This window comes from Crocodylus porosus, unplaced genomic scaffold (assembly GCF_001723895.1).
Source record: "Crocodylus porosus isolate Cpor-Errol unplaced genomic scaffold, CroPor_comp1, whole genome shotgun sequence".
In the NCBI taxonomy this organism is placed as follows: Eukaryota; Metazoa; Chordata; order Crocodylia; family Crocodylidae; genus Crocodylus; species Crocodylus porosus.
This window is the reverse complement of record NW_017728886.1, coordinates 118,476,281-118,501,560: the sequence shown is the minus strand read 5'-3', so window position 1 is coordinate 118,501,560 and position 25,280 is coordinate 118,476,281. Positions and strand designations below refer to the sequence as shown.

At 44.6% G+C, this 25,280-nt stretch overlaps 1 protein-coding gene across 3 annotated transcripts in view; it reads right to left on the bottom strand.

Annotated features, from left to right (window-relative positions):
• Nucleotides 1-21,748: 21,748 nt before the first annotated feature.
• GRB10 (growth factor receptor bound protein 10) overlaps nt 21,749-25,280 on the bottom strand; it is a 185,249-nt gene continuing 181,717 nt past the window's right edge. For all 3 annotated transcript variants that reach the window (XM_019540950.1, XM_019540941.1, XM_019540957.1), the window contains one exon: nt 21,749-24,957. In XM_019540950.1, the coding sequence (XP_019396495.1) occupies nt 24,811-24,957 (147 nt within the window). In that variant the 3' untranslated portion in view covers nt 21,749-24,810. The remainder of the gene's footprint in view (nt 24,958-25,280) is intronic.

Below are 25,280 nucleotides of genomic sequence, written 5' to 3'. Positions count from 1 at the left end.
CTACACATTTTGCTACACTGCTGTGAACTCTTCCTATTATAGGTGGTAAAACATCATCAATTATACTGTCCAGTTAATTTTTAAAGGCTGTCTAAGAAATTATTCCTATAAGAATCTGTCAACTATGAGACATGCTAATGGATTCAAAAGTTTGATTTCTATTTATTAAATTTTTTTAACCTTAATAGACCTTTTGCAGTATTATTTTGTGGTGTTATTTTACAATGACAGCTATATTTAAAACATATTACTACTATGGACTCACTGAGTTAATGTTTAAGAAAATAGGCAACATTATAAGCCAGCTCGATCTGATGAAAGTACAAAGGTAGCATCTCACCTCCAAGTATTTGTTTGTTTGCAGAATTCAGGTTTTTTTGAGGTGACTTGGGCTAGAGCTAACTTCCTTAGTTGTTCACTCCATGTTTGTAGAATATCATGGAAACAATTAATTAATGAAATTCTGGCTTAAACTGCCTTTTTCTGACACCTTGAAGATCCACTCTTCACTGCCTGAGCACACAGACTGTAGTTCAAGTTAAACATTAAACTTCTGGAGTTTCTAAATGTATTTGTTATATTATGAGACACAAAAGCCCTTTGGTGATAGGTTTTATTGGACCAACTATATAGTCTTATTGGCTATTCTCCTTATACAAGGAGAAAAAGTCTTTTGAAACTGATGCAACTCATATATCTAAGGATGTGACAGATCCATAGTTTTGATTTATTCAAACATGAAATAAAAGTGCATTGGGCACCAACGAAAAATGGAAGAAAGTAATCCAGCAGTCTGAAGAGATCCTTCCATTGGAGTGTTTAACTACAGTATAACCTCATAAATCCGGTTATAAAAAATCTGGAATTACTGAAAATCTGGCACTTTTTAAACTACATTCCATTGGGAAGTAGCAACGGCCATACCCAGAGCAGCAGAGGGGGAAGCTTGCATGCAGCAGCTGCCACCACCATCCACCACCCTGTGTCGCTGCTTCGCCTGTGGCTGCTGCTCTGGGACTGGCTGCCACTACCCACCCCCCGCTACTCTGGGGCCAGCCACCACTCCAGTTTAAAAAATTTGGACTTTTCCCATTCTTGGCAGATGTTCAGTCCTGAGCATGCAAGATTAATGAAGTTATACTGTATTAGGAATACAGGATAAAATTGTCAGAGGCACTCCTGTAATTCAGAAGTCAAAGTCCCACTTTCAAAAGTGACTTGGGCAATTAGGCTTCTAATTAGGTTCCATTGATTTTCAGTGTCATTTTCAGGCCCCTGTGAAACATCTACCCATGTTCCATTCATCTTTCCATCTTTGGTTTTTGTCTCTAGTTTTACTGTTCATTTCACACACGCTCCCCAAATTAGATTGCATGAATTGGTTACCACTGGTCTAACCAACCTACAGCATACTTCCCACAAGTGCCACAGAGGCATGGACAGCCTCTGTGTGCAGCTTGAGGAGGGTCAGCAAGGGGGCAGACAGAATAGCAGCAAATAGAAGCAGAAAGCAGAAGGGAGCACAGGGCGGGAAGTAGAAAGCAGACCAGCAGATCAGGCAGGGAAAAGAGATCAGATGAGTGTAAGGCTAATATATGGCACACTTGCTGAAAAAGTTTGCCCTCCTCCCACTGGTCTAGAATCCCAATCTGTCCAGCTTATTCTGTCTGTGTATACTTTTTGCTTACCCTTTGTTTCAAACCCAGTTTCACACTCAATATAAGGCAAATGTAAGCAACATTGCTGTGAAGCCCTTGACTGGAGAAGCACCTCCAGCATTGTCTTTACAGAGTAATACTGTATGGATACGAAAGGCTCAGTACATTCAGGCTGTGTCTACATAGCCAATTTACATAAGTGCCATAGTGGTCAGCAAAATGGTCTATTTTCCCAGTATCCTGTCTTTGACAGGGCAAGGAGTAAATGCTGTAGAAGGGGAGTGTGCGTCCAGGACATGTCCAGGCATCTATCCCCTGGCTTCAACTATCATTCATTTCCGAAGCTCAGCGGATACATCCCTAACTGTTCTCTTTAATAGGTCTCAGTGGAGCTGTCCTCCATGAATTTGGCTAATGCCTTTTTCCAGAGGTATAGCATACAGAAAATGTGCCCTGGGCAGCTGTCTCTCACCTTCCTCTCTATCCAGCTTGTCCCTTGCAGGTTCAATAACAGCAGAGACCCAGGCAGTGCAAGGGGATTCTGGGAATCTTAGTTCTCTGGCCTAGTAGTGAAGTTTGCTTGGGGAGGAGGCAACAATCCATGTTACGCTACTGCCCTTTTCTTGAACCTGGTTACACTTTCTCTCTCTGGAAACTTCTTGTAGCATTGGCTCCACAAGTTAACTATGCACTATGTGCAAAATACTCTCCCTTGCTTGTTTTAAGCCAGTGTCATAGTGCTTAGGGTTGGAAGGGACCTAAACTGATCATAAGGTCTGACCCCCTGCCCCAGGCAGGAATGGGTGCTGGGGGCCAAATATCTGTCCAGCCTCCTCTTGAAGACCCCCAAGGCAGGAGAGAGTACCACCTCTGTTGGGAGCCCATTCCAGAGCCTGGCAGCCCTGACTGTAAAGTAATGTCTCCTGATGTCCAGCCTGAACCTTCTAACAATTTGTGACCGTTATTCCTAGTGACCTCAGGTGGTGCCCAGGGGAACAGAGCCTCCCCCAGTTTTCACTGTTCCCCCCTGGTGAGTTTGTAAATGGCCACCAGATCCCCTCTCAGCCTTCTCTTGTGGAGGCTGAATAGGTTCAGGCCCTTTAGCCTCTCTTTGTGGGGCGTGCCCCACTGCCCCTTGACTATGTGAATGGCCCTCCTCTGGACCCTCTCAATGCTAGCCACATCCCTCTTGAAGTGCGGTGCCCAGAACTGGACGCAGTACTCCAACTGTGGCCTCCCCAATGCTGCATAGAGGGGAAGGATCACCTCCCTGGACCTGCTTGTGATGCATCTGTAGATGCATGACAATGTGCAGTTAACCTTACTGACCTCTTCCTTGCATTGTCGGCTCATGTTCATCCTGGAGTCAACAATGACTCCAAGATCCCTTTCTGCCTCCGTGTTGACAAGAAGGGTGTTCCCCAGCCTATAGGTGTGTTGCTGGTTCCTTCTCCCTAGATGCAGCACCTTGCACTTGTCTGTATTGAACTCCATCCTATTCTCATCCGCCCACCCTTGTAACCTGTCTAGATCTAGCTGGATTCTGTCCCTCCACTCCAGCGTGCCCACCTCACCCCACAGCTTGATGTCATCAGTGAATTTGGACAGTGTGCATTCCACACCCACATCCAGATTTTTGATAAAGATGTTGAACAGTACAGGCCCCAGCACCAAGCCCTGGGGGACTCCACTGCCCACATCCCTCCAGGTTGAAAATGACCCGTCCACCATCACTCTATAGGTGTGACCATTGAGCCAGTTTGCCACCCATCTGACTATGCGGTCATCAATGCTGCGGTCACCAAGTTTTTTTAAGCAAATGTGGTGAGAAACCATGTCAAAGGCCTCCTTAAAGTCCAGGAAGCTGACATCCACTCCAACAACTTCATCCAGTGACTTTGTGACCTGATCATAAAAAGAAACCAGGTTAGCCAGGCAGGACCTGCCCTCAATGAACCCATGCTGGTTGCCCCTGAGCATTACCTTCCCTGCTGGGCCCTTGCAGATGTGTTCCTTGATCATTTTCTCAAAGGTCTTCCCAAGGACCAAGGTAAGACTGACTGGCCTATAATTGCCAGAGTCCTCCTTTCTCCCCTTTTTGTAAGTGGGGACCACATTGGCCTTTGCCCAATCCTCTGGTACCTGGCCAATGTCCCACGAGCACTCATAGAGTCATGCCAGGGGCCCCGTTATGACCCCTGCCAATTCCCTCAGCACCCTCAGGTGAAGAACATCTGGACCTACTGATTTAGATATGTCCAGCCCCTCCAAAAGTTCCCTAAGCAGGTCATCCCTGACCCTAGGCATGGTGGTGCATCCGCAGTTCTAGTGGGGGAAATGTCTCTGTTCAAGAATATGGAGGTAAAGAATTTGTTAGAGGTCAGCTTTTTCATTTGCTACAATCACCAGGTTGCCAAGCCTATCCTGTAGGGGCCCCACATTACCCGGTACCTTCTTCTTACCTTCTACGTATTTGAAAAAGGACTTTTTATTATCCTTAATTCTGGTTGCTAGCCCTAGCTCCATCTCTGCCTTGGCCTTCCTAACAGCCTCCCTGCAGTCCTGAGCAATGGAGGTGTAATCCTCCTTGGTGATAGCCCCTTGCTTCCACTGTTTGTATACCTCCTATTAATTACAATGGGTGCCCCTAGTTTTTGTATTTTGAGAGGTGATGAATAACAGTTCCCTGTTCACTTTATGCATCATAATCTTATAAATTTTCATTATATTCCTCCAACACTTCCTTTCCAAAATAAAGAGTCCTGCCTTTTTCTAGTCGCTCCTGGTATTGCAGCTGCTCCATACCCCTGATCTTCTTTGTTGCCTTCTGTAACTTCTAATGCCACTTCATTCTTGTGCAGATTCACAGACCAGAACTGCATGCAGTATTCAAGATGTTGCCATACCATGTATTTATGCAGTGGCATAATGAGGTTTTTCATTTTGTTTTCAATTCCACTCTTAATGATGTTCAACATTTTATTGGCCTTTTTGGGTCGCCTCTGAATAATGAGCCAATTTTTTGAGAGAACTATCTAAAACTGACTCCAAGATCCCTTTCCTGAGTTGTAACAGCTAGTACAGAGCCCAGTGTAGCAAACACATAATTGAGGTTACTTTTTCCCAATGTACATTACTTTGCATTTCTCAACATTGAAGCTCGCCTGACACTTTTTTGCCTACTTTCTTAGTTTTGCAAGTTCTTTCTACAGCTCCTCGCTGTCAGTTTGGGACTGAACTTCCCAAAATAATTCAGTATCATTTGGAAATCTTGGTATTTCCCTGCTCATTTTTCCCCTCAGGTTATTTATGAAAATGGTGAGCAAAAACAGAGCCAGCACAGATCCCTTTTATTCTGAAAAGTGACCATTTAGCTCTGCTCTGTTTCCTATCTTTTAAACAGCTTATGATCCATGAGGAGACTTTCCCATCAATTCTGTGAAAACTCTATTTTGCTACCTCTTTGGCGAGGGACCTTGCAGAAGTTTTTTGAAAATTCAAATATAGTATATCAGTGGCATAACTAAAGTGAGGCAAATGGGGCAACTTCCCCAGGCACTGACTTGGGCGATAAGACCAGTACAGAGTTGGTACTGTATCCAACAGAGTTGGATTGCTGGGTCATGGGATCTCATCCTTCATGAACTGCTGCGAAATGTTGCCCTTGAGGATAGGGCAGGAAACAAATAAAAAAAAAAAAAAAAATCAATAAATACACCTTGCACCATAAGGATAACACTTAGAGCTGCAGTCAGGTCAGGGTGTTATTGTGTCCTGTTTCTGTACCTGCAGCAAACAATGATGAAATAGAAATAAGCTCAAAGATCCCTACGCCAAGCAGAGTTTTATTCTCCAAAGGGCCAAATGCCAGAGAAATCCTCTCAGGAACTTTGCTGGCACCCTATAAGGTGCACAGGAGATGCTCAAAGCCTGTGATGGTAGGGCTTTAGGAAGTTTCCCAAGGTAGATAAAATCTCAGAAACTCACCGGCAATATCCATGCTTCCATTCTCCCTGCTCAATGAAGGGAGAAGGAATGAAGTTTAGGACCAAGCACACATATTTTTTCACCTCTTCTTTGTCAGAATTGTATCTAAGCAGTGCAACTACTCATCCTCTCCCTATACAGCTTACCTTCAAAACACATGCCACATGTGCCTGGGAACTTCCCTTTAAAAAGTCTCCTTGTGTTGTTTAAATAACATTTCACCAAAGAGGCACTAGTTCTTTTTCCAGAGAAAATTGAAGGCAAAATCTCTAATGTTGAGATTTGTGGTTTTGTTGAACAAAAAGTAAACACAGAGGTCAAAAGCCTGATTCCACTGATGTCATTGGCAAATCTCCCACTCGATTCAGCTTATATAGAGGATACAAAGCCTGGCAATGATTGCCTGTTGTAGATAGTGAAAAATTTAGCTTTCTGGATCCCTATTACTACTGTAGTATTCAGCTTTAATAAATCCTTTGCCTTGAATAATATACAGCACAATGAGCTCCCTCTGTTGGTTAAGCTGTAGAACAGTTTCTGTTGTAGAGCAAGTAGTTCCAAAACATTTGATCCAAAATTTCAGAAGCATTTGCAGGTGTTTTAAAACAGTTTCTGTTTTTAACAGGGGAAGTTACACTTCTCTAGATACCTTCCTCACAGTTAAGCCTTTCAAAAGTCACTTCAATACACTTTAACCAAGGCTTATGAACCATTCCTAGCTTCCTTCTGAATTAAATACCATTCATATTTCAAGATGCATAATGTATCTTTAACAGCTTATTTTTTCTAACATATCAGATTTGTTAAAGAAGGTACCTTTATTACAATCTAGCAAATTTGGTTTCAATAGCTGCTGGCAGTGTTCTCAGTCTTTACCTCTAAAAGCTCATGCTTCAGAGGATAAGCATGTAGAATATGGGGTATACTCAGTTGTCCAGAGGCAGAGAGGACTCTGCTGTGCCTTATCAACCAGAGATGATCATCATAAACTTTCTTCTTCTGATCCATGGAAGAAATCTCAGAAGCAGCAAATTTTAGGAAGAATTTCAATATATTTTGAAGCAAGCTATTTGATGCCATGTGATGGATATTTCCTCAGGGAAGAGTCTTCTACTATATTGAAAACCTGGGGACACTAGCTGCCCAAAATTTCATGTGGACTGGAAAATTTCAGTTTAACAGGTCATTGTTTTCCCTCTACCTCCACAATAACTTGTCCACCTTCTTTGACCTGTGGCCAAGCACAGACCAGATGCTTCCATCCTTTTCTTTACTTTAATGGATGAAGAACCACAGCTCTTAAAGTGGAGATAAAACAAGGTGTGGTCCTTTCCAGTTCTGGGGGTGAAGCCCTTGTTTGTGTCGGCCCTTCTCCCCTCTCTGCCTCCTCCCCTGGAATGATGCCTGGTTTGTTCTCCTCCCAAGGACATCACAAATACCTTGGTACTCAGGACTACTTGTGAACATACTTGTGTCACCATCTTTGCCCCAAGGACTACTGCTGCTGGAGTGGTTTAGAGTGCACTTCCCTTCTAAAGTGGGAGTGTAAAATAGCCTGCTGATAGTATGCTTTTGTCTTTGTCACACACACACACACACACACACACACACACACACACACACACACACACACACACACACACACACACACACAAAGATCTACTGAAAGAGTGATATGATACCACCAGGGAGGGCTGGAGGGAAGGATGGATGGATCATTGAGTCTGACCCCTGCCCTGGGCAGGAAAGATCCCTGGGGTTAGATGACCCCAGCCAGGTGCATGTCTAGCCTCCTTTTAAAGACCCCCAAGGTAGGGGAGAGCACCACCTCCCTTGGAAGCCCATTCCAGATTCTGGCCACCCTTACCATAAAGAAGTTCTTCCTGATGTCTAACCTAAATCTGCTCTCTGTCAGATTGTGGCTGTTGTTCCTAGTTACTCCAAGGGGTGGCCTGGTAAACAGAGCATCTTCTACTCCTTGCTGCCCCCCTGATGAATTTGTAGGCAGCCACAAGATCACCTCTCAGCCTTGTCTTGTGGAGGCTAAACAGATCCAGGGCCCACAATCTGTCCTCATAGGGCCTTATCTGCAGGCCCCTAATCATATAAGTGGCCCTCCCCTGAACCCTCTCAAGGTTGTCCACATTCCTTTTGAAGTGTGGTGCCCAAAACTGGACGCAGGACTCCAGCTGTGGTATCACCAGTGCGGAGTACAGTGGGAGTATCACTTCCTCAGTTTTACATGAGATGCAACAGTTAATGCATGCCAGTGTGCTGTTTGCCTCGCTGGCCACAGCATTGCACTGCCAGCTCATGTTCATGCAATGGTCAGTCACTACCCCTAGGTCCTTTTCGGTTGTGGTGCAAGTCAAATTGTCACCACCGAGCCTGTAGGCATGCTGGGGATTGTTTGTCCCCAGATGGAGCACCTTACACATCTGAGTGTTGAACTTCATCTGGTTCTGGTTTGCCCAGCTCTCCAGCCTGTCCAGGTCTACTTGTACCTGCAACCTATCTTCTGGCATGACCATGCTCCCCCATAACTTGGTCTCGTCTACAAACTTGGCCAACAAGCTTTTCAACCCCAGATCCAAATCATTGATAAAAATGTTGAAAAGCACAGACCCCTGAGGGACTCCACTGGCCACTTCTCACCAGGATGACACAGATCTGTTCATGAGAACTCTCTGGGCTCTGCCCTGTAGCCAGTTTTCCACCCACTGAACTGTTGAGCAGTTAAGTCCACAGTCTTCCAATTTTTTCACAAGGATATTGTGGGATACAAGATCAAAAGCCTTTTGGGAGTCTAGGTACATAATGTCAACCTTCTCTCCCATGTCCAGGTGGTAAGACAAGACCTACCCTGCAACAAAGCCATTCTGGCTGTCATTCAGAATCTTACTCTCAACAAGCACATAGATTCTGTAATGAGTTTTTCCAGGATTTTCCCTGGGAAGGAGGTTAGGCTGATTGACCTGTAGTTGCCTGGGTCTTCCCTCTTCCCCTTCTTGAAGATGGGCAAAATGTTGGCCCTGTTCCAATCCTCAGGGATCTCCCATGTGCCACAATTTCTGAAAGAGTTTTGCCAGAGGTTCCACAATGACCTCAGCCAGCTCCATCAGCACTTTCAGGTGACGTCCATCTGGTCTGCTGACTTATAAATGTCTAACTTTTCTAGTTGGTTTTGCACCAGCTTAGCATCCACAGTGAGAAGGCTATCATTCCCACCACGCCCCCTGTGATCCTTATCCTGCTCGTCTTTCCCTTTGGTCCGATTAAATACTGAAGGAAAGTGGACATGATAAAGTGCAGTTAGCTTTACACATACACACGCACACACACAAAGGTATACTCAAAGAGTGATACCACCAAGCTACTTCCCAGTCCCACTGTAGAATGGAAGTGCACTCTATATGTGTGTGCGTGATCAATGTTTAAATGAATGCTCATCTCAACCTTGGAAAATCATTCTGAGAACCCCAGAGTCAAGCCAGGCTCATCCTTACTCATGTATCTCCCTCAAGTCATCTGCAAATTGGCCAGTCCATTTTCTTTTGCTGGCTTTGCTTGGGTGTAACTGATTAAATCAGAGTAAACATTTCTGTTGATGATGCATGTGGATAACTAGGACTCTCAGATTAACAGGAGGAAAAAGAGCAAGAAATGATCATTCTAAACAGTAATGGCCCCAGGCTTGAAAGCTGGAGAGAGCTGACATCCTATTTTTAATAGCTATTTCTCAAAGTACAACCACGTTTTCAGCTGGTCAAGAAAGAGCACATGAGCTGGATGGGGGTGGGATTTTCTTAACTTTTGCTCTGGCTGTTGGTGCAAGGGGGAGCCAATGACAGGTATCCAAGAACAGAAGCTGCATCTCTATTGGCAGTTGGGCTCACTCAGGACTGTGATACTCCACCAGGTACATTTTTCCCCAAAGGATTCTGTTCTCTCCTCTGCCCATTTGAGAGCTCTCTCGCTCTCTTATTCTTTCTCTCAGTCCTTTCACCCACACCCTGGTGATTGAACTCATAGAATCTTAGGGTTGACCTTGAGGCCAAGGGTCCAACACCCTGCACCCACAGAGGAATGTTGCTTCTAAATCATCCCTGACTAATGTTTATCCAGCCTCCTCTAAGACCTCCAGTGAAGGAAATTTGGCAACCTCCTTAGGCAGTCGCTTCCCCTGTCTCACTATTTGAACAATAACGAAGTTGTTCCTGAAATTTAATCTAAATCTACTTTGCTGCAATTTAAAGTCATTGCTTTGCATCCTGCTCTCTTTAAACAAGGGGGAACAGTGTTCCCCCTCTATGGCAGCCTTTTAAATATTTGAAGACTGATACCACATGCTCTCCCCTCCTTAATCACCTTTTCTCTAAGCCAGGGGTATCGAAGTTACAGCACAAGGAGCCCCAACATATGGGTCCTAGTGCTGCCCCTGGATCTGGAGTTGACCCACACAGTGCACACTGAACTGGTTCCACACATAGGCCTCAGAAACTGCGCCACATGCAGCATCTGCTCCAACCACTCCAGGACCCACGCTGCATGCAGTGCCTCCCCCTGGCCACTGCAGGAAAGGTGTGATATGTGCTATGTGTGAGTCCTAGACTGGCTGGATTGGACACTGTATGCAGCATGTCCCTGGACTGGGCTAGGGCATGCTCTGCAGGTAGTGTAGATCCTGAACCAACCAGAACTAGCACCATGTGCTGGATCTGACATGGGTTGGGAGTGGGGGAGGGAGGGTCAGGTCTGTGGTTCTGATCCAGGCTGTGGACTGGCCTCACACCATTCATCTGGCCCATGGACAACCCCAAACCACTAGCTTGCAAAGCGAAAGGAGTTTGACACCTCTGCTGTAAACTAAACACTTTTAGTTCTCTCAACTTTTCTTTATACAGCTTACCCTTCAACAAGTACTTAATATTTTGTTGCTACCTTTGGACTCTCATCTCTCACATACTTCTTAAAATGCAGAGCTCATAACTGTATGCTATACTCTAGACTAGTGGGAACCAACCTGTTTGTCAGGCCTGCTACAGATTAGAAGGCATCTTAAGAAAGAACTGAGCTGCCTAAATCAAAAGGATCTGATGCTCAAAAATCCTGCCTAAGTCTTTGGACACCTAAAGACTTCAGACTTGTAAGTAGCAATACTGCCCAAAGTTTAGGTGCCAAGTGTGCTGCTACTACATCTGCCTAGATTTGTTATCTTCTTGACAGAGCCGAGTATCTCAGTAGCTAAGCCTTCTTGGGGTTCAAAAATAAGGATTCCATGCTAAATCATCTGAGGAGCCTAATGTGATCATTATGCTCTTAAGGGCACTTAACTCACCATGAAATGCAGTGACAGCCCCAGCCTCTCTCACTCCAAAGCATGCAGCTGCTTGAAGCTCTTTACAGGAGAGTATAATGATTACAGTAGTGTACAAGAGTCAGGTGGCTGGAGAGTTCAAGGAAGCAGGAGCAGGATTCTATGGGCTCGGTAAGGAGACTCCAGCAAGGAGTCCTGGGCCCTGTTTCCAACACCATTTTTCTACATTTTATTCAGTGAATGGTACAAACCCTATCAGCCATCCCTGGAGCAAAAACCAGAACACCGGTGTCTTCCCTTCTAGGGGAATGGCCTGGCTGCTAAGTCACAGTCCCTCTTGCTTATTCTGTAATTTTTGGCTGTATAGTTGTGTAGCTCCAATGTGGGATGCAGCAAGACATCTCCAATCCAGGTGGGCCTGTATGCTGCCAGTTAGTACACTTTCCTGGAAAGTATGAGGGCTAGGTCCCCAATGGCAGCAGAGGGTCTATAACCCAGATGTCCCACTTCTCAGTGCTGTAGCAGTAGGCTGATCAGCAGATGGAGAGCAGCAGCGCTGACATGAACCTGTGCCCAAAGGGAAGACTTTAGCCCGTAAGTACAATAAAGGATCTGTGGATAAGAGCACCTTACTCAGGGCTGTAGGGGCAGGCACCCAAGTCCAAGAGAGAGGCAGGACTGCCTCAGGCAGGCACCATGTCATGTGCTGGCCTTTGTGAGTCTTTTGTAAGTGCTGTTGTGGGCACTCAACTGTCTTACTCTCTGCGTGGGGAACTTAGAGTGTGTCTATGCCTGCACAGGTGAAGCTGGTGCTGAAAAATAACTCCCACGTGCTCCAAACTCAGAAACACACTGGTGAGGACAGTGCAAGGACACCCACCCTTCGCTGCTGCTTTCAAGTACAACTGAGGTCTCAGGAATGAGAGCTGGGACCCCTGGGGCATCTTCACAGACACACAGCTGGGATTTGGAGCATGGCAAGGGGTCGGGGAGGAGGCTTATTTTTCAGTGGGAGCCTGATGAATAGGAAGAACTAGTATACACAATACCCTAGGCACCTCCACAGCTTTGCGAATTCCTCTCCTGGTGGAGCTGGACTTTCAGAGTTTTCATCCTTCAGAAAGGAGAGCAACGGAGTACGGACCCTGGACTTCAGAAAAGCAGACTTTCCCTCAGGGACCTGATGGGCAGGATCCCCTGGGAGATGAGTCTGAAGAGAAAAGGAGTTCAGAAGTGCTGGTTATATTCTAAAGAAACAAGGGGCACAGGAACAAATCATCCTGATGTGCAGGAAGAATAGCAGAAGTGGCAGGCAACCAGCTTGGCTTAGCAGAGGACTCCTCAGTGAGCTTAAATCAGGGGTGAGAAATTATTTCAGCCACAGGGCCACTTAATGAGTTTTGGTGAGCTGTGGAGGGCCACAAGGGTAACCCCACCCCTTGACAGGTAGCCAGTCCCCTGCTGTCATCCTGGGACCAGAGGTCCCCCCCCCTAACTCCTGACTGTATGTGGTGGCAGTGAGCTGGGCAAGCCCTGCCTGGCCCCATATTGCACAGCTCCCATCTCAGTCCCCAGCCACAGGTGGTGACAGCCCCACCTGGACCTATAACATGCAGCTCCCGCCCAAGTCCCTGGCTGATTGTCAGCAGCATGCAGGGCCAGCCCCACCCGGCTCAACAGCGCTCCTGCCCAAGTCCCTGGCTGCATGTGGTGGCAGCATGCAGGGTCTGCCCGGCACCGCAGCGTGCAGCTCCTGGGCTCTGACCCCAGTCCCGGGTTGCACAAGAAGCATGGAAGGCCAGACCCCTTGGCTCCATAGTATGTGGCTCCTCACACTCCCACCCCTTCCCCCAGTGGGAGATCCTGGCCCCCGCCCGGTGGGGCATTCACCTGAATTCCCAGTCTCGCTGGCAGGGAGGGCTAGAAACAGCCTCAGGGTGGCCAGGAAAAGTCTCTGCCAGGCAGAAGTTTCTAGCTGCTAGCATCCCTGGGCTTGGGGCTATGGGTGGGTCATGCCAGGCTGGGGTGGGGGGGTAGTTGCTTAGTAACCAGAGCTGCACCTCCTGCATAGAGGTGGTGGCTTGTAATGGCAGCCCAGAGCCGAGGCTTATGGAGGGGCTCTGCAGGCCAGATGGAATTGCCTGGCATGCTGGATCCGGCCCCCAGGCGGTATTTTGCCTACCCCTGGCTTAAACATGAAAAGGGAGCTTACAAGAAGTGGAAGCTTGGACAAACGACTTGGGAGGAGCATAATAATATTATCCAGGCATTCAGGGATGCAATCAGGAAGGCCTAAGTGCAACTTGAGTTGCAGCTAGCAAGGGACATGAAGGGTAACAAGAAGGGTTTCTACAAGTATGCTAGCAATGAGAGGAAGGTCAGGGTTCCTTACTGAACGGGAGAGGCAGCCTAGTGACAGAGGAGGAAGAAAAGCTGAAATACTCCATGCCTTTTTTACCTCGGTCTTCACAGTCAAGGTCAGCTCCCAGACTACTGCACTAGGCAGCAGAGTTTAGGAAGAAGGTGAGCAGCCTTCAGTGGCAAAAGAACACATACGGGACTATTTAGAAAAGCTGGATGTGTACAAGTTCACAAATCTTGATGCAATGCATCTGAGGGTGGCTGATGTGATTTCAAAGATAATGGCCAGTGGCTCTGCAAACTTGTGATCGGGAGGTCCAGGATGATTGGAAAAGAGCAAATATAGTGCCCATCTTTAAGGAAGGGAAGGAGGAGGATCCAGGGAACTAGATAGCTTAAACTCAAATCTCCAGAAAAATCATGGACCAGATCCTCAAGGAATCCATTTCTATGAACTTGGATTGCCTTCTATGAGATGAATGGCTCTGTGGATATGGGGAAAACAATGGACATCATATACCTTGACTTTAGCAAGGCTTTTGATATCGTCTCCCAGTGTTCTTGCAAACAAGCTAAGGAAGTATGGGTTGGATGAATGGACTGTAAGGTGACTAGAAAGCTGGCTGGATTGTCGGGTTCAATGGGTAGTGATCAATGCCTCAAGGTGTAGCTGGCCATTGGTATCAAGCGGAGTGCCTCTGGGGTCAGTCCTGGGAGCGGTTTTGTTCAATATCTTTATTAATTATCAGGAAGATGGACGGAGTGCACTCTTGGCAAGTTCACAGATGACACCAAGCAGGGGGGAGGGGGTATAGTAGAAAGAAATCTACACTGCAGGGTAGGGCTAGGATTCAAAAGCGAGGTTCAACAAGGGGAAGTGTCAAATCCTGCACGTAGGACGGAAGAATCCCATGCACTGCTACAAGCTTGGGACTAACTGGCTAAGCAGTAGCTCTGCAGAAAAGGACCTGGGGGTTATCAGCACTGGATTTATGACTCTGATACCCTCTTCCAGGTGGATCCAAGCCCTCAGACTGACCACAACCTCTCCATTTAATAACAGGCAAATTTTATTGATACACAATCATAGCAAATAAGAATAATTCAAACAGTTCTGTATCTACAGTCCTAGAGCTGTCACAGAGAGGAAATACATCTGGCCAGTATGCAAGCTTCATCCTGAGGTTCCTTCTTGAATATCAGATGTCAGCAGCCTGGAGGTTGAAGGCTGAGGCCCCCCACCTCCCCCAAGGAATGGGTGAGACAGGTTGGTGGTGTGCCCTCTCTGTCCATGGTGGCCTTGGGTTCCCCTCTTGGGGATTCTTTCTAAAATCCCTCCTTTTGTATTCTTTCTCCCCTCTGATGACCCTTCATCTCTGGGTGTCATTGAGTGGTTTCCCTGTGGTCATCATACTGTCCATGTTCTGTCCTGTCAGTATACTCCCTTGTTTCAGAAACCCATCATATGCACACATCTTAAATTTAGTTATGTACTGGGCCTGGATATTAAGAAAATCTCTCTTACTAGGAGTGCAGTGAAGCAGAAGAACAAGTTACCTAGAGAGGTGGTGGAATCTCCACCCTTGGAGGTTTTTAAGACCTGGCTCAACAAAGCTCTGACTGAAATGATCTAGTTGGGGATGGTCCTGCTTTGAGCAGGGAGGTTGGTTGGACTAGATGACCTTCTGAGGTCCCTTCCAACCCTAATTTTCTATGATTCTATGATCTCCCTCTCCCCCTAACCCCCATACACAGAGTTTTGCAGACATTTAGAGTACTGGAAAGGGGCTATGGTACACAATGGCTATAGTTAAATTAAGAGATAAATTGTTAAATTTTAAAAACAAAGGTAAATGACATTCTTTGTGATGTTTTAAAATGCTGGTTCTTTGGCTTGTAGCTTAGAACCTGCTTACCAACTGGCCTGCAGAATCAGGAGCAGGAACTGGAGGTTGGATAGTCTTCAGGTGCTCAGGAAACAGGGCTGGAGCTGAAGCTGGAGCAGGCTTTGCACACTCCAGAAACAGGACAGGAGCTGAAGTTGGAGCTGGAGCAGGTTGGTGGCCCTACCTCAGACCTTACAGGGCTTTCAGGTCTAGCAGGGGTCAAACCTTTCTGCCTCCAAAAAAGACTGGAGGTCTCCAGCAATGGACAAGCTCATTTCAGGGCATTACCAGAAATTGAGACTGATCTTCATGTGCACTTTCACCTTATCAGAGGGATACCTCTGAGGATGTGAAAAAAAAATCAGAGCTAGTACTGGTTGAAACCACCCCCTAAACTTCCTTGGGCTGCCATCTCAGTGGTCTAACACTCTCATGGGGGTCTGAATGGTCACTGCTGACATGGAGTTCTCTCTCCTGTTGAAGGGTCTTCATTTGGGTTTGCAAAGCAGTGCTTTGATACAGTTCTGTCTGCAGTTAGCCATCAGACCCTCTATGGAAAACTGAGAGGTTGAGGGAAGCATCCTGGGGAGCAGGGACTATATTGCTCAGGGACTCCCAAGCTATCGTAGGCACGACCCGGACATGGGGGTCAGGAGTCAGGGGCTACGGGTACAAGCCTCAAAAGTCTGAAGGTGTCATGAGATGAGTACATCCCAGGAGCTAGAAGAGGCACAACACAGACTTCGCAGAGGTTCAGGCAGGAAGGAGGGCATCAGGGAAAAGTCTGAGGGAAGGAAACTCGATTAGGGAACAGGGGATTGAAGCGTAGGGACCAGAAATCAGAATTGGGAGCACTGGGACTAGACTAAAGCAGAACCTCTCTCGTTGGGAGCCCAAAGAGTACTGCAAGAGCTGCTGCTTCTATGCTGTTGCCACAACCAAGCACTTACCTGGAGCCAACTGGGGGAACTCACAGACAGTTGTCAGCCAGTCCCACTCAAGTTACTGGCCCCAGCTGGAGCTTGCCTGGCTGACATCCTAACTCCTGCCACAATCATCCTGCACAGTCAAGTTCTTTCCCACTTGTTTCTCCCTTTCCTTCCAGCCTCCTCCTAAGCCCAGTTCTGCTTGCACCATGACAGTTTAGCGCTTTGCAGGCTGGAAGACTGTAACAAATGGCAGCCATGTTTACATACTCTTACCTCTGGTCACTCTGTGAAGCAGCAGTACCCCACAGCCAAGTTGGTGACTTCAGGCAAAAAACCCTAGAGTAAAGAAAACAGATGACTGGGAGGGGAAAAGAAAGTGTTGCAAGGCGGCTTGTTAGTCACTGCCTGGTGTCTGATGATGAACCACCTTTTCTGGTAAAAGCATCTGTCAGGATCTAAAAGTGATGAGCAATAAAGCAAAATTTTTTCTGGTTAAAAAATTTATACTGGATGCATTTCACAGTCATTTATTTGAAGGATTCAGAGGTGACTAATTCAAGTGCCTAATGAAAGGTCCATCGCCCCTGGGTAGTTATGTAGCTGTATTAGACTTCCAACTAGTAATTAAAGTGTGCTCAAAGTTAAGGCCGGGCTGCATAGTATTTAGATTACAGGAGCAACTCATATTAATACAGTGTGGGAATGCAGCCGTTTTCTTTAACTGCTGATCCATCTGGAAAAGCTTCCAAGATGTTAGACAAATAATGCCTGAGACATAAATCAGTTGGACATTAGTGTGTCAAATGACACACTCTGAAACTAAACTTGCAGTACACATGTTCCCCCAAACAACTTTTCTGGTTTAAATGGAATTTTAATAGGACGTACCTCAGGGTGGGTTTGGATCCCATTTTGAAAATAATTTTCAGATCTAGGGGCTGCATTTACTATTAAACACTCAATTACCCTCTTCTAACAAGATGATGTGTAAACACTGATCATTTGTGATCAAAGTTGCAGGGTACAAAAAAGCCAGAAAGATATTACCCAACATCAGGCATATTAGCATCTGTTCAACATCCAGTTTCAGTTTGTCATGCCACATTCTTTATTCTAAGCACACTATGAAAACATCAGACAATTCACTTAGTACTTTATTCCCTGTAAGAAGAGCTTTCTATATGACTGTTACGACCAGGCTCCTACATGCGAGGAGCCTGCTTCAACATGCTGGAAGTCTAGCGCATCAGGGCAGACTTGATTAATCAAGTCTGCTGGAGCACGGACATTAATGCGCTGACAAAGTGATGGCAGTGTGCTTTGAAATAAAACACATCCAGTGAGCTTTAGTTCAAAGTGCATCACAACCATTTTTTCAGTACAGGGACACAGGGCAATACTCATAAACATGACGCGTGAGCACTTTTAATTAGCACGGCTTGCTAATAAAAGCACCCGGTGCCGCATTGGAATCACATATAAAAAATGCCCTCTGATTGCAGAAGATGAGTTTTGAAATCCATATTGAATTTCTGGGCTTCCTTTGTGTTTGTGAAAAAATAGCATCCTACAAACATTTATGTAAAGAAAATCAGGCTGCATCTCATTCACATGAATGGAAGTAGAAGTTGCTGTTGTTGGCTTAGAAACAGTATTTAAAGGCCTATTTTTTGGGGAGTTAGCTTATAGGTATACATATATACATATAAGAGGTCAAGATAGGCAGCAGGGGTTAAATGGATTTCTAAAGAGGTTGGGAGACGCACACACACAGCTTCTCATGGCCCCGAAAGCTAATGGGCTGTCTAGCACAACAAGGCCAATGGATGGACACAGTCTGAGAATTAGAAGGGCATCCCATAATATGAGATCATGGCCTTCAGAGCAGTCAGGTTGCCTAACACAACAAGGACACACAGCCTGGGAACCAAAGAAGGATGTACCATACTGTCCCATAACACAAAATAGGTGACACCAGCAACAAGGCTTCAAAGACCAGGGGGGCCCAAGTCCCAGTTCGTGGGGAACAGACTAAACTAGGAGAAGGCCCAGAAGGCTCCATGGGTGCGTGACCACAGACAGACAGCCAACCAGAGACAGCCATGGATGAAGAGTCATCAGGAGTCAAAGGGGAAGGAGAATACAAAAGCAGAGACTTGAGAGTAACAAAGGGTCCCCCTCCCTTTGTCCCATCCCTCTCTGTCCCTTTGCCCATCCTTCCCTCCCTGTCCCTCCTTCTCTTCCTTGACAGGGGTTCCCATCCCCATCCCCTGGAAAGGGTCCCTGAGGCCACCATGGACCAAGGGCATACCAGCAGCCCATCTCATGCACCCCACTGGACGGGGGCTGTGGGCCTTGGCATCCCACCTCCAGACTGCCGACATCTAAGAGAAAAAGCCTCAGAGTGGAGCCTGCATCCCGGCCAGATGTACTTTGACTCTGATGACAGCCCTAGGATTGGTAGATATAGAATTGTTTGTATTGTTGCTTTTTGTTTTTACTCTGTATCAATAAATTCACCTATTATCAACCGGCAGGTGTTGTGATCAGTCTGAGGGTTGTGCACACCCAGAACAAAGGTATAGGTGCTGGGTCCAAATCCAGTGTCAACAGCTGTGGTTACACATATTACAATGGATTGCAAAATCTTGACCTCTGAGCTCCTACTTAAGAGATGCTGTTTTTCAGAACAAGTTCACATTTCTTGAAACTTACAGAAAAAAGGCTCAAGCCACCCAGTATTTATTCTTCCATCTAAAGAAATGGATTAATGCTGAAACAAGCCAAATAACTGCTAAAAAGAACACGAAGTCAAGCACCAGTGTAAAATTTGACACTTTTTAAAATCGAGGTATGGCTCTGATCCGGAGTCCAGAGTTGAATGGGATACATTTGTTGCTGCTGTAGAGTGATAAGCAAAGACAGGGACAAGATCACATTCAACAAAAGGTGAATGATTTCCAAACCTCTACAGTCCTATTTCGCACGAGGAATTAAAAGCTAAAGTAAGACATGTCCTGCACTTTGAGCAGCAAGCAGGGGTGTCAAACTTGCTTGGTCAAATCCAGACAGTGGGGCTTCCTGTGGGATTGGACAACCCGTGATTGGCAATGTCAAACTGAAACCGCAATTTAGATGGATGCTAATGTGCCTGATGTTGGGTAATATTTTTCTGGCTTTTTTGTATCCCTGCAGCTCCCAGAGCCACTGGTTTCACTGCAGCTCCAACACTTAGGGAGTCAACACCACTGCTGCCCCTCTTCCCCTTTTCCTCTGCAACCAATTTGCAGAGTTATTAACAGGGGCAACTAGAAACCCACAGTTCGGTGGTGGGTAAGAAGAATGGGGGGAGGCAAATGGTTTTAACTACCTAGGTTCCAGAGCCACAGCTCCAGCAGCTGAAGAGTATCAACACTGCTTCTGCAAGGACTCTGGCAGCTGCGACAATGATACTCACAAGCCAAATCTGACATGTGGAGGGTCACAACAGATATTAATCAAGGTCCAAGGCTTCAGGCCAAGGGCTGAGGTAGTATTGTGGTGAGAGGAAGGTAGATCAGAGCCAAGAGGTACAAACAGATCTTGGGTAGGGACTATTCTGAGTCAGCTAGAGCAAACAGGAGCACAGCAGGAACAAAGGTCCAAGGAGTACACATGCAAGGACTATTGCTGGGACAAGTTCCATAGGGAATGGAAGGAGTTTCACAGTCCTCCTGTCAGGTGCCTGCAGTTCTCCCTGGTCACTTGACTTCTCATTATGGGAGGAACCAGGCTGGGCTGGGGCTGGTGTCTGATCAGTTCTGCGGTGGCACTGAGGACCTAGCCTCCATCTGCAACCCAGCCATCCTGGATTTGAATCCTTATGGTCCTAATACTCTGGGCTAGAAAGAGTGTAACCCCTTTTGCATTAGTCAAGCAAGAACTTAACAGGCAGATTAGGCCTGTTTCTAGTGACCCTCAGCTGAATTTTGTGAGATGAAGGGTACACATTGTCATTCTACTTGTGAGTTTTTAAATGAACAGTTGGCAAAGGCCTGGCCTTGCTTAGTTGGCCAGATCTATTTCTGATTCATCATTTAGAGAAGGCCACCTACAGCCTATGGTAAACCATTACAAAATGCAATGCCTGCCATGCTTAAACACATTAAAACAGCAAATACCAGAGCAGAGGATCATTCTACGCAGGAAAAGGTGTTAGCTGCCCTAATATGGCTAAAGTTGAACTTTGGTAATTACACTATCAACATTCCCATCATAAAATCTACTTGCATGTTCTTCTGGATTGGGAAATCCTCTTCCATTATGTGCTACTTGGTTGTGTAGGGGCAAATACCATATTTACCCAAATCTAAGATAACCCTGAATTTAAGATGACCCCCCAAATAATTAGATACTAGACATAGAAAATTATAAATTTGTTTTAACTTTGCATGTCTGAAATCTAGTTACCTGAGTTCTTAAATTTATCCCTTCCACCCCTGCCACAGGGAAAATAGTGACAGGGAAATCAATGGCTGCCCTGCCCCCTTTTGCCACTGGCCTCCTGTGCCTGCCCCCCTGCCAGCCATCCTCCCTGAGTGCCTTTCCCCCTCCTACCACTTGCCCCCTGCTTGTGCCTGCCCCCCCCCGGCTAAATTTTGCAGGTGCTTTTGTTCGGTCTCCACTGGAAGCATGAAACATCTGTTTGGGCCAGGCAGTAGTAGTGGCTCTAGGGGCATCCACCAGCCCCAGTTGGGGTCAGGACTGGAGCAGCTCTCCCTGCCATTCTGCATGCCCATTCCACTAGTCTTATAGTTGAATAAATATGGCAGCCATTACACCAGTAGTGGTAAAAGTGATCTAAATGTGTAGTTATATCATACAATTGATAAAGCTGAAGTAGTTTGGGATCTTCTCAGACAAAAGTAAAAAATAAACATCACTTTAATTAGAAATTCTCCAGACACTAGATTTTAACCTGCCTGATCACTATTTAGCAGGAATAGCAGCTAAGAAAATGAACACTGTTAACATGAATGAAAATTCAGTTATGCATGGAAAGATATTGGGTGGTGCCTGAAGAGCTATCAGGCATATGTTGTATTAAAGCAACAGCTAAGAAGATGAGACAAATTGGTACTAGCACCAAGCTAAGACACCAGTGAATTGGGCAGAACACTGGGAAAATACAGACTAAATAGTGAAGCAACTGAAATGTATAAAACAAAGGGCATGGAAGGTCCAAAATATAGGAAAAAGGACCAAAGTAATGGGATGGTCAAGAACTTTGAGTTATTAACAGGGTACAGGAAGGAGAAAAGAAGATGAACGAGACTGAAGAGGCTGAGTGACTTCTGTAGTGAGAAGCCATATTAAGAGGATCCTCAACTGCTCTCTGTTGCAGGAAGAAGGTGCAACATTGTTGGTTTGAAGGGACTGACATCAACTCTTGGACAAATGGACCCAATGGAAATTGTTAGGCACAGCAGCCAAGCAAAGTGACTTGTGGATGTGATTTCCCTTCGAGTCTTAAGGAGATCTTTAATTGATAATCCAGCCGAAACTGTTAGAATCAAGGCATTTCAAAAACAAAAAAGAGGGGGTGGGGAAGACATGAGGGCCAATGTAAAATGAATAGCATTGTATTAATGTTTATTTCTAATTACAAGAAACAGAATATCAGTCCCTTATTTGTACAAAAATACCTGAAAGATTACAATTAGGTTCACAAGCCAAAAAGCTATTTACAGTATGAAGCAAAGCATACTGAATAAAGGTTTTGTCTCTTAAGTTAATACCTTTTGCATTCCCTGAAAACTTTAACTTTATTCCATTTTACAGTCACTAAATCTTGCATTGTGACAATATAATTTACGATAAGCAAGTCTTGCCACTGGAAAGGTGCATTGATTGGTCAAACTGTCAGGTATTTAGTGCAGAAAAGATAAGACAAAACATCTAAACTGAGGCACGTGTTTCTTCAAGATTAATTAACAAATAAAAGTTTTTGTACTTTAACACCTATCGTAACATAACTTAACTAGTAACTTTATTACCAAAATGGTTTGGCATTTTCCTTCTCAACATATTCAAGATTGCTACATGAAGTATTTATTTAGAAAATAAAATCACAGGCAAAAAAGATAAAAATTCAACAGGCTCCAAAACAACCCTGAGCATCCCCCTTTACATTCATGTCATTTAAATACAAAAATAAGAGTCAAATGTCCTTCAGTCCTTGGTATTCGGAGCTGGCAGCCAGCTGAATCTGCTGGAAAATTGTTAGGGTGGCACTGACCACTTTCCAGCAAAAAGAAGAAAAAGCAGTAACCTGCTCAAGTAAGATTTTTGCCACTTTGAAGGTGGTCACTTCCTCAAAACAGTTCACTTTAGCTGGGAAAGGTACAAAACACTAAGTCAGCCATCTACATACAAAATTATGATTCATATCCCAACTTCTCAATTTAAATAAAAAGCAAGTTTTATAAATATGAAACACTGCACATTCTAACTGCCTATGGGAAAATGCATGGATTGAATTAAACTAAACTATGTAAACAGGAAAGAAATTTTTAACTACAGCATAAATGGTCTTATTAAAAACTGGTAATGTAATCAACACAAGTGTCTTTTTCATCTAAAAGGGGCCAACAGAGGCATGCAGAGTGAAGTCTGAGACTTAAGTTAGCTTAAATTCAAGGCTTGAAAATACATTTTAACTGACTAAAAAGCAGGAACACTCAATTCAGTATGTACACTTAAAAAGGCTTTTTACTAAAAAAAAATCAAGTTTCTTCATTCTTATACGTAGACATTACATGGAAAAATACTAAATGTGTTCTGTAAACTAAAATACAGTGTTTCTATACCATTGACAAGAGAGAGACAGCTGATATGGTTGACTCAGGCAGGTTATAGTTTGTCTTAAGCTATTTTCAACACTACGTGAAGACCTAAGGGCATAAGATTGTTTCTTCTTTAGCTTTTCAGGTGGCTAGGATTTCAGACTCAGTGGCAAATATTAGTTAGGATGAACTAGTCATAAACTAGGCTGTAGAAATTGTTCAGTGTCTTCAGAGGACCGCTCTGTTTAGCATACTATTCTGAAAGTTCCCAGGGTGAACACTTCTTGATATGGATAAAACTGCATTGGGTATTTGAAAATAAAGTTAATTTCTACCTACTGATCATCTTGCTGAAAGTGACAATGATATATACATTTATGGCAGTTCAATGAGAATATTTGTTCAGTACCTACCCTGAATTTAATCCTGGTTTACCATCAGAAGGAAGAAAGTGTTATTGTGTAAACATTAAATAACTGATTTAAATATTAACAATAAAGTAGTTCTGATGGTATGCCAGCCTTAAGCAGGGTAAATACCTGTGTACAATAGAAATCAGTATGGATTAGTGTGCATTTCATAAACATTAGTTGTCACCTTGATGGAGGATATTGCCAGCACTAAAATCAGAAATACCAGTCATAATCAAATGAGTTTCCAATCCCAGTTTGTACTTGTTTCTCACCATGTAAACTTTCACATGATCCTACAGAAAGGAAAAGGGGTACAGTTCTTTTCGAGTTCTATTCCCCAGAACAGCTTTATCATCGTTACTGTAGGTTTGCTATGAGAAAAGACAGCTCTTTGAAACAGTCCAAAAATTCAAGGAGATATAAAGCTAAAAAACACTGATCTTTTGTCATACTAAGTAGATTATCAGCGTAAGTATTGTTCACACAAAAACAGCTGGTTCCAAAATACAAGTGTGGTCATTCAGCCCAATTCTATTTAATAACAGTAAATATCCCTAGGAAAACAAAGTCAATAGGCTGAAAAACAAACAAACCACCACATCAATAATAAAAAGGTTCAACATTTGTGCATAGAGTCTGACTAACACAGTCTTTGCATGACTGGGTACCACTAATATGCCATAAACATACTACAGCCAATTATACTAAAAGTCAACAGTTCTAAGAGTACATATGGTGGTATGTTCTTTTAGAACTGTATCCATATACCTTTTTCAAAAGGCATCTGCAGGTGACAACCTCAGATTTCCAGAGAAGTTTTGAGACACACACACACACACACACACACACACACACACACACACACACAGAGGTGCGCACACACATACACACACACACTTCTGGGTTTTCTTCTAGATCCTTTTTAGGCTGAAGCGTTCCATACATGTTAGGGTTTAGATTAATACCCAACTCCTGCATGAATTTAAAAGCCACATCAGCTCCTAATATAGGCTGCATACAATATTCGAAACAAAGTAGGAGTGCAAAAAAAGTGATCAATACAAAAAGTAAACACACTAGTCTTAATTGTCAAGATTATTCCAGGGCAAGAGTTCTTTTCAAAGATTTCTCTTCACAACTTGTTTGTTAAGTGGCCCAGCCAAGATAGCTTCCAGTTTTGTTACAAATTTGCTAATGATTTTTTCATACCCTCCCCCCACATTTTTGGGATGCTGGGACACTCAGCAGCAATCACTCTTAGGTGTTGGACAAACCAGTAATCTTGGTCTGTTGGCACCAACTGAATCCAATCCCTTTCAGAGTCCCAAGGTGCATAATATTTTTACCAACTTACAAAATTGCCAATTCCCCAGTGTCAACTTTCTCTTACAATTCTTCTAGCAAATCCAGTCTTCAGTGAGGGTCAGATTTGACGTCATAAGGCCACTCGGATGCAGTGGTGTTTGAGTTTGCAGGGCAAGACTCCTTTGTTTAGTTGGTAGAACTCGACAAGCTGAATTAGATCAGTGAATTTGGTATTCCCATCATCGAGGCTGAAAAATATTTGTCCATCGTCCTCACACTAGGGAAATAAAACGTCCTTTCCCAGTTAGGCAGCACCTTGGAATTTCCAAGACCAGCAATAAATTAAGATTCTAGACGTCTGATTTTACAATTCCATAGGATAAAGAATAAAGTACACATTAAAACTCTTCAGTGTGGAACTTTTGGGGGGACACCTTTTCATGTTTAGTTAAAAACTTAATAGCATCAAGCTCACCGTCAGCATATCAGTGTAATATAGGGTCATCTGGCTGCATAGCTTAATGTGTTCCTAGAGATGCAAAGTACCAAATTCCTGCTCATCTGCAAACCCCCAAAGCTCCACTACTAGGAACCAGAGTG